The 9,869-nt window shown below is 34.0% G+C and overlaps 1 protein-coding gene across 4 annotated transcripts; it reads right to left on the bottom strand.

Moving 5' to 3' along the window:
* Nucleotides 1-222: 222 nt before the first annotated feature.
* LOC121249020 lies at nucleotides 223-7,169 on the bottom strand. Of its 4 annotated transcripts, none has more exons than XM_041147660.1 (8): nucleotides 6,147-7,169; nucleotides 4,010-4,306; nucleotides 3,367-3,492; nucleotides 2,489-2,569; nucleotides 1,816-1,879; nucleotides 1,662-1,739; nucleotides 1,451-1,572; nucleotides 223-701 (listed from the first exon to the last, which is right to left on the bottom strand). In XM_041147660.1, the coding sequence occupies exons 1-5, from the start codon at nucleotides 7,048-7,050 to the stop codon at nucleotides 1,851-1,853; spliced, it is 1,437 nt and encodes a 478-aa protein (XP_041003594.1). In that variant the 5' UTR covers nucleotides 7,051-7,169; the 3' UTR covers nucleotides 223-701; nucleotides 1,451-1,572; nucleotides 1,662-1,739; nucleotides 1,816-1,850. The 4 variants fall into 4 exon arrangements, with proteins under 4 accessions (XP_041003594.1, XP_041003595.1, XP_041003597.1 ...); XM_041147661.1 differs by having other exon boundaries at nucleotides 1,451-1,461; XM_041147663.1 differs by lacking the exons at nucleotides 223-701; nucleotides 1,451-1,572; nucleotides 1,662-1,739 and having other exon boundaries at nucleotides 1,817-1,879; nucleotides 2,489-2,565.
* Nucleotides 7,170-9,869: the final 2,700 nt, after the last annotated feature.

Below are 9,869 nucleotides of genomic sequence, written 5' to 3'. Positions count from 1 at the left end.
TCATTCACGTTTTCTCTGACCTTCCCATTGTCATGTTAGGAAGAAAATGATTCTGGATTCAACCTAACAAATGTTAAATATTCTGAAGAAACCTGCTATGAATGATTACATGGGTTTTCATCTAAAATGCAAGTTACCTTTATCTTCAATTATGGGAAAGAAATATCTAACACGGTTGCATGACACTTCGAAAACAGGCTATCTCAACCGCAAAGAGTAGAGGGGAAAAAAAGTTGATAATTGATCAAAGTTTCACAAGTTACTCGAAAATTACCAAATATGCCATTCGGCATTACAATTTATAAGCATAACTACCACATTGAAACGGGTGACCACCCCCATTTATCTGTGCCCATTAGTTCAAACAATTCCAAACCGAAAGAGTTTTACAGACCTGAATGTAAAGGAATATTATGGAGTTCCATCCAAATCATACACAATCTTGCAACAGATAAAAGCAACTTATGATGGATCATATCATCGCCAGTCCTCCAGTAGACAAGCTTGGACTTGATGCGAGCTCCAAAATAGAGGAAAACAGATGAACTGCTGCCGACAAGTTCACATCTGGGGCGAAGTTGTCTTGCAGCTCATGGAAGCAGGATGTGTAGCACAGAGGTGGCGGCTTTGAGCTGTTATAAAACTTGATCTTCAGAACTCCGTGACGAGTAATCCAACTGGTTACCATGATTCTATACTTCCTAAAAGTTGTAGGAATAACAAAAATCCTCATAAAATTTAATGAAGTCAGGCATAAGATGCAAACCATTTCACTGAATTCAGAGAGAGAGAGAGAGAGAACCATTCATGGAACCATTTATTAAGGAGAATTCTGGAAGTAAATCAGGCAATTGTATTTCATAAAACCTAATTTTAATGTCAATTAAGGGCAGTTTGAATTGAGAGGATGATCTCATTACTATTTACAAATTTTAACTCACAAATCTCATTATTATTCACAAACAATCTCAACTCATCTCATCTCATCTCTGAATCCAAACGGGGCCTAAGTGATGATAAAAGTGGGAAACATACAATACGTCAGCACTTGGCAAAATAAAACCCGCCTCGGAGGCTGAGGTGGATACTGCAATAGCTCATGTTTCTAAAGATTTATATAGAAGCTAAGAAGAAATGATTAATGACAACTTTTTGGGATCCAGCAACAATAGTGAAGCAACATAAAATAGGTAATTTGGTTTGATAAAATGGTTACTTGCCAAAAAAAGAGTTGCTGCCAACTTGGACATGATGTGACTCTTCAGTCAAAATGACAAGGTTGAAGTCAATTCCTTTAGTTTATCATCAGTATGCACTATATAGATACAACCTTTTTATATTTCCATATACCTCCAACAGCATGTCAAAGTATTTCTTGACATCTCCCTCAAATAAACAACTCCAGAGCCATAAAACATCTGATACAATGAAAACAGAGTGTCATGCATACCTTCAAGAGCTCCGCAGTTGTTGAGGTTTCATGCACCAATAAATAAATGAGGCGGCTACAGCTTGTGACTCAACAACATAATGAAAGCGAACCATGGTAATCAGAGGATGCATGAAAATCAACTGAAATTCAGGATAACATCCAGGGGTAGGTCGTTCTATATTTTACAGAAAATATGTGACAAACCTGCATTATAATTTAAAAGACTTACCGGGAGCACAGAACAATTGATCCAGGAACCCACTCAAACTGGCAGACATCATCTATTAGCTCCTGGAACATAGCTTTCCTGAAAATAACCAGCTTAAATCATAACAATAAGAGAAAACATAATATAGGGCAGGAACACAGGTCAAGCTACTAACCACTAAAGATATAATCGCTGAGAACCTGAGGAACTTTAGGAAATTGCATATGCATACAAGTTTCCTGGTTAACAGGGATAAACATTAGCCAAAACAATAAATAGAGAGGGAGGCAGGGATTACGGCAGCGTGTGGCAGAGCAGAAATCAGAAATTACTGACCAGAAAAAACTTTTTTTTTTATAAGAAATATTTTATTGATATTGAAATAGGCATAGCCCAAGTATATTGACCAGAAAACACTCCGTGACAAACAATGTTTGATACATTGTTAGGCAATTGGGCACATTTCTATACAGTTACGCATTTAGTTTGATACAGTAGTTGGTTTATTTACAAAGTACTAATTCAGTCCCCAAAAAAATAAGGTTCCAAGTTCATCCATAAAATCCTTAATTGTAAGCAATATAGTCTTTTATTCCATGTCATCACAAAAGGTGATGACAATGACACAACTCTTTTGCATATTGACCACAATCAATTTTTGTAATGAAATTATTAGTTTTACTTATAAAAAAGTTTTAGTGACAAAAGGACTAAATAGCTCAGAGTTAAAAAATTTCAGGAATGAAATTGAAACCTTTGAAAATACAAGACTAAATTCAAACTATCAAACATCGGTATGGCACTTCTTCTTTACAGATTATTTTTGAAGTAAGAAATCCAGAGATTACCTTGTCCAAGAATCAAAACAGCATTCGAAGCCAAAGGAATAACATCTTCTACCCTTTCACTGGTGAAAATTGCCTGACTAACTAACAGACAAACAGAAAATAATTAGACTTGCCTCTTCCTAATATTATATATATATATATATATATGAAAAATGATATGTGATACCCCATATGATAAGAGGATAATGTAGGTGGTGTATGAGTTCCCACATTGCTTGGGAAGAAGAAATTCTTGCTCTTTATAATGTTCCAATGAAGCTCCAATTGTATCATTGACTAGTCTTTTTGGAGTATAGGCCATGTGGTTTAGGCCTTCCATTGGAGCGTTACAAATGGTATCAGAGTCTATCCCAACCAGAAATGTGGGACTTAAACCATGCCACCTACAACGGATGGGCCCGACGAGGACGTCGGGAATTTAAGGAGGGGAGATTGCGATACCCCATATGATAAGAGGATAAGGTAGGTGGTGTATGAGATCCCACATTGCTTGGAAATGACAAGTTCTTGCTCTTTATAATGTTCCAATGGAGTTTAAATTGTATCATTGACTAGTCGAGTATAAGTCATGTAGTTTGGGTCTTCTATTGGGACGTTACATGATATTCTCACGTACTCCCTTTGAAAAAAGTGGGTAAATCTGGGATCCACATGAAAAAAAAAATATTTTTTTAATGGTGGCCCCCACTTTTTAGCATTGCCCATCAAAATGAGTTCTTAACATCATACAACTCCATTATGAGGGTCAAATCGATAACAAATGCTTCATTGGAAAGCATTTGCATACCCAAGGCAAACAAATAAGCAGGCATTTTCTAAATGCCTAAAAGGCAAGTATATCATTCTGAGTAACCAGAAAATTATGGAATCATGAAAACCTGAGATTTGCATTAACTTTTCTTCACTTTCCTTTCTTTCATTCTCGTTCACAGAAGTATCCATGTCAGATGCTGCCATCATGTGCACAGAATAATATCCATCAGATATCCAAACAGTTTGAGTCCCTGCAAAGTGATGACACATTCATTTAACGGTGGCGAGCACACACAGTGACTCATGAGCACATGCTTTTAGTGCAGATCAAAAGTCAAAGATCTAAAAATAAAGTGGACTAGCATAACATGTGTGCTATAATTTTGTTCTCTGCTCTTTCTCCCTCCTTGTGTGCTATAACAATTGCTCTCTCTCTCTCTCTCTCTCTCTCTCTCTCTCTCCCCCCTACCACCGTGTTACAGCATTCACTCTCTGCTCTTCCCTCCCTGTGTGCTATAAAATTTGCGCTCTCTCTCTCTCGCTCTCTCTCATACAAACCAAGCACAAAGGCCAGACTACTCATAATCCAACCCCTTAACATGTAGAGTGCCTGGCTCTCTCAGTTCCTGGTTGCAAATGTCCCCAACCTCCTCCCCCTCCCCTTCCTCAAATCACAGCTACATCAAAATTCATAGCAACTTTGGTAATGAAGCAGTCTAACATGAAAATATCTGCTGAGACAATTCAAAAGAAAGAATTGAAACTTACTTATAGAAACATCAGGAAGAATAGCCAACTTTTGCACTTTCATGATGTGGGGCAATTGCTGCATGTGAAAAGTAGCAGATCCAATGGCAGAATTGGATAGGTGCAATAGGTGTAAATCTCCGGCTGAGTCCAAGATTACAAATTTTTTTGGAGACAACGCCTGGATGGAGATTGCCTTTACCAACATAAGTAGCATTCTAGTGGATGATGAGGATCCAACCTCATCAGCTGCGAATGGCACAAAACATGCACCTCCTTCACTAGAGTCTTGTCTCAATCTAATGGAACTCTGCTTCACTGCAGATTAAAATGCACAATTAGCTGAAATACTAAGAACCAGTGGAAGCAACCTAGCTGAATGAAGACATGTGATCAGATAGCCAGTATTCTGCATTCATGGAAATACTAAAGATAAATAATTTAGTGACCCGCTACTAGCTAGAGGTTCCATTTGAATAAGAAAATCATGACAGATAACCCCTAATTAAAGTCTTCTTTCTAACAATCAGTAATTTACCATCTAGAGGCATCCTTATGTATTAACCAAAGAACAGCACCTTGATTAGGTAGTACCTGGTCAAAATACCTAAAAAACAATTTGTCAGCTGAACGTACATGAAAAGATAAATTTGCTGCATGTAGTGCACAAGTATTGCACAAGTATGTACAGCAGGTTGTCCATACTTAGTTAGCCATAAGATACAGTAAAACCGTATTATAGGACAGGCAAGCCACAGCATAAGAAGAAACATCGCACATAATGATACTAAGGTTCTTCAAATCACATCACTTAAATGCAGTAGTAAGAGAGAATAAAACCAAGATATGTTGCAAGTGATATGCTTTCGATGGAACTAAGACTATTAGATTAACCCAAATCCCCCACCCCCTAGCTGAAGCTATAGTTATATTTTATGGATATTGATACGCATTTGAAATTTGGCATACTAAGGAAATTGCCAGTTATCATGCTTCCAATCCTTTTCGTCTTTTTTTCTCCTTTCAATCAAACCAGTATACACATGGATATTGATAGCAAATCTCAAGAGAGATACTTAATTTTTGAAGCCAACCATCCATTTATATGCCTTCTCCATATCAAGAATAATCATTGATATAAACCCAAATTAAATAAAAAATAAAAAATCCTTTGGCTCCCACGGGACACCCAAAGAGTCACTTTGCAGCATCAACTCTCAAATTCCCCCACCCATTGCTTATTTATAGATCTCCTGCAACCAACCCATATTACTGTGCTTTTATGCAGCCTCTCAATCATATTTTTTCATCGTAAAATTTTGTCCATGTCAAAGAACAGGTACTGTAAAAATTACAATATGATAGAATCTGTAAACACTTTGTTCGATGCATATGATGGCAACAAAAAGAGGAATATCAAGATCAATCCCTGCTATTTGGCAAGGTAAGAAGAAGCAATTGTTTTCTTTTCCCAATGATTTTTCTTTTCATATATAGTTGTTTCCATAGAAGTAGTATATTTCCCATTGAAAGCTCAGTTTCAAAGGATCGTGGGATCTATTTTGACAAGAAATGAGAAGCTGTATATTAGAATTTAGACCGTCATGGAATTGCAGAAGCTTTATTTTAGCCATTTCATAGACTTCTCCTTCTCTTTCTCGCAAGTAATACCATCTTATAGACTTGTAGAGTACTAAATAAATATGCATAATTATACATATATGTGCATGCATATATGTGTGTGTATATATATATATATATATATAGCAGGCTTCTTCGAATGTTATATACCTTCTACATTTCAAGCTTTAGAGAAACAGAAACTGAACCCAAAGTTTTCCTAATATTAAGTACGGTTTTTCCCTTTCCATACATGAATAGGATATTAAGATTATATTACTAGTATTTTCCAGTTCTTATCGGATTTCAAGGCTAACTACAGGATTTAGCACACGTACTTTAAGGATTGGAAAATCAGCGTTGCCATGTATGAAACTGAAATCTATTGCGATGTGACAAAATAGTTAGTTCTACAATAAAAATCAAATTTACTTAACAGAGCTACTCAATTATTTTCCAAATTAGCAACACCACTCAACATGGAGTACATAGAGCAATATTTCTCACTCGGAGTAATGTATAGAGCTCACACACTTACCAGATTCGCAATGCTTATCAATCCTCCCATCCAAATAGCCATTCCTAGTAACCCTTGAAGCTCCTTCACCACCACTTTGGCCACCTCTGTACTTGGTATTATCATCCCCAATTTCGCCATTCGGTAAATGCAATCCTCGACCTTCCGATTTCTCATTCAAAAATGTCCCATTTGTCAAATTCATACCCGAACTCGAATAATTCCTAACCCGCCCTTTAACGAGGGGCCTCAGATTGAAAACCCTAACCCCGTTTTCCTCCCCCAAAATCAAGGACCCGCACGAGATGCTAATCGAGAAGACGGGCTTGGAGCACTCAATCACAGCGCTCCTCATCAATTTCACAACCACCCCATCATCCTCACCTACAGTTCTTACCGCGAAAACCAAAATTCTCGAGCTCGACCCAGAGTATATAGCGAAGAAATTGACAGACCCAGAGAGCCGAACCGAAACCCCGTGATTCACATCGACCAAAACCCCCAATTTATCATCGAACCGAAGACCTCTCTGATTGCAAACGACCTGGGCTCTGGCGAACGACTTGCTCCTCCGCAGTAGAACATAGAACCGGAGGAGAACCTGGGACCCACCTCTGTACGGACCCGATACAACAAAAAGAGTGCGCGTGTTCGTAGGGTTAGGGCTAGGATTATGGTTAGGGTTTTGACTTTGGAGGAGAATGAAGGCGGAGGAGGAAGAAGGAGGAGGAATGATGGTTTGAGGGGGAGGGAGGGAGGATAAAGAAAGAGGGGAGAGAGAAGGGTAAAGAGAGAAACAAGAGTCGGAGTGCATGAGGGCTAGAGAGAGAGAGTGGGGTTCGAAGAGGAGAGAGGTTATGGGAGGCGGGAAGGAGGAGAGGGGAGGGTTGGGGAGCTTCAGCTTGGAAGCTTGGACAACAACCATTAGAAAGGCAGACTTGGAGTCACTGAGATTGGAATCGGAGTTAGAAGAAAACGCATCTGGTTGCTGTTCAATGCACCATTTTTCTCCACAATTCCCTTCTTTTTTTTTTGGTTACTGTAGCAGTTTTAAGTTCCGTTTATACATTAAAATGAGTTGAGTTGAGTTGAGATAAGATGATAAAATATTATATAATATTATGTTTTAATATTATTATTATTTTAAGATTTGAAAAAGTTGAATTATTTATTATATTTTTTGTTAAAATTTAAAAAAATTATAATAATGAGTTAAGATAAGTTGATGATACAAACGAAATCAATATTTAATGGTTTTTAAAGTTATTTCAAGTTTAATTGAAGTTTATCTATAATTATAATTAGTAAATGGTTGGGAGCGGGGTAGTCAATATGTTAGGTTAAGATGATAAGATATTATCTATAATGAATGCCCATGCCAAGTCACATGCCAATGCTCTGCAGGTGGCCATGCCAGCCTCTTCTTGAATGTGGTTACAAAAGTTCATTTGGATTAACAATTTGAATGTTTGGTTAAAATGGGAAACGATGGAAACGCAATTCTTTATATGTATGTTTGAGATTGTGATGAAAAATATAATTTATAACTTTAGCATTTATAATTTATAATTTAAGTAATAAGTTTTATTATTAAAAAGTTATTTACTGTTTAATAATTATATATTTGAAGCATTTTCAAATACATTACGTTTGTTTGGAAATAAATTAAAAAAGTGATTTTTGATGTAGAAATTACGATTATTTAAATTTTTAAAGATTATAATCATATCTTTGAAAGTTTGAAAGTTGTAATGATCTTAAAATTGTACGGGTGTTTTCATCTATTGATAATTTTTTTAAAATTTGAATTATGTTCTGTATTATCTAGAAAAATACATTTGAGGAAAAACATAAAAAATGATTTTTTTCTTCAAAGTGTTTTAAATATGAAACACTCAAACAATCTAAATTTTTTATTAACAAAATTTTGAGATTATTTAATACTTTTTAAGATTCCTACCAATAACCTAAACAAATCTTATATTTGTTTTTTTATAAAATGGATCACATTTTATTCCTAACAAAAAACATATAAATTTGACTTAAAAAACTCAGTTACATACATTAATAGTTCCTCGGCACACTTCCATAGTTGACATGATCTAGTCTAAACGACAGATCTCTAAAGACTTAGGTCTAACTTAGAAGTGCTTTATAAAATAATTTTTAAACAGTAATTTTAACGCAGGTGGACCCTTCTGATAAAACATGAACGGGCTGAAACAGATAAAAATCCGACCCATAAGACAAGGCATAATAAAAGCATAAAACGCCAATGTAGACCATAGTGATATAGTTATGATATTGGAAAATGCGAATTTATTCTCTAATTTTGTCCTTTTACTTTAATCACTTGTGTATTTAAATTTTTTTTTTAAATTATTTTATTTAATGATTAAGAAAGTAATTTTTAGTATATTTGTGTATTTTTATTTTCTAAAAATATTTAAACATGTTGAAAAAATATGAAAAAAATAAAAATTCACATTTTATCTAATAGTCAGATTGAGTGGACTACTCTGACCAGTTAAAAAATATAATATCATAGCCCACTCTATGATATTATATTTCTGCATAAAATCGTGGATATCAGAGCCAGTTAAAACTTCAAACAAAAATTAGTCCGACTAAAAGGATTTATATAAATTAAGTTAATTAAGTGAAAATAATATATAAATTTGTAACGATCAGAACGAGAAAGAATGCATGGTCGGCATGCGTGGGAAGAAAAAAAGTAAAACGTTACTCTCGAGACTCGTGAGTTTGAGCAATCTTAAATATAATAAATACTGTGCAATTGTTTTAAAAAATAATAAGCTTTATTATTAAAAAATTAATTTTATTTTTATATAAATCTCATATTTATTTACTTTTTATTTTTAAAATAATTACAGGATATGTTACAATTAGTTACAATTATCATTTCTCATATGATTATTAGTGTATCATTGTCCTTGTTTATTTGTCGCGGAGCCCATGTTGATTCAGGCTTAGTTTGTATTTTTAATTCTTCTCAACTCATCTTAATTTATCATTATAATTTTTTTAAATTTTAATATAAAATATAATAAAAAATTTAATTTTTTTAAATTCTAAAATAATAATAATATTAAAAAATAATATTTTAACAATATTTTATCGTCTCAACTCAATTCAACTCAACTCACTTCAACATCCAAACCCACCCTATGAGTGCATTTGAATGTTAAAGTGAGTTGAGTTGAGTTAAATTAAGTTGATAAAATATTATTTGAATATTATTTTTTAATATTATTATTATTTTAAAATTTAAAAAAGTTAAATTATTTATTATATTTTATATTAAAATTTAAAAAAATTATAATGATGAGTTGAGATGAATTGAGTTTGGTTTAGAAACCGAACGTACTCTAAGATTTATTCTTGGACTTCGTGAGGGCGAGCATTGGGCTTGTACTCGATAATCTTTATAGAAGATTGGGACGGGGTCTTAGGGCTAATTTGATAGTATTTTCAGGTATTTTATTTTTAAATATTATATAAATATAAAATATTTTTTAATTTTATTATTATCTAAAAGAAAAATTATACTCATCATTTTTATATTACATATAATACTTAATTTTTTATTTTGTTTCTTATTAAATATATAGTATATAAATAATGACGAGAAAAAATTAATTAGTTTAGAAATTACAAAATCAGAAAAATAAAAATATGTGGTGTGAAAATGATGAGTAGTAAAGCTTTATTCAACTATAAAAT

Source organism: Juglans microcarpa x Juglans regia, chromosome 2D (genome assembly GCF_004785595.1).
Source record: "Juglans microcarpa x Juglans regia isolate MS1-56 chromosome 2D, Jm3101_v1.0, whole genome shotgun sequence".
In the NCBI taxonomy this organism is placed as follows: domain Eukaryota; kingdom Viridiplantae; phylum Streptophyta; class Magnoliopsida; order Fagales; family Juglandaceae; genus Juglans; species Juglans microcarpa x Juglans regia.
Note: the sequence above shows the minus strand (reverse complement) of the source record. Positions and strands in the feature narration are given on the sequence as shown.

Bases quoted from the DNA above. Each gene is read 5' to 3' on its own strand.
- LOC121249020 (XM_041147659.1), bottom strand. From the start codon at position 7,050: ATGGTTGTTGTCCAAGCTTCCAAGCTGAAGCTCCCCAACCCTCCCCTC. The intron at 4,307-6,146 runs GTAAGTGTGTGA...TTTAATCTGCAG, and splicing joins TGATAAGCATTGCGAATCTG to TGAAGCAGAGTTCCATTAGA. The intron at 3,493-4,009 runs GTAAGTTTCAAT...ATCACTTTGCAG, and splicing joins TCTTCCTGATGTTTCTATAA to GGACTCAAACTGTTTGGATA.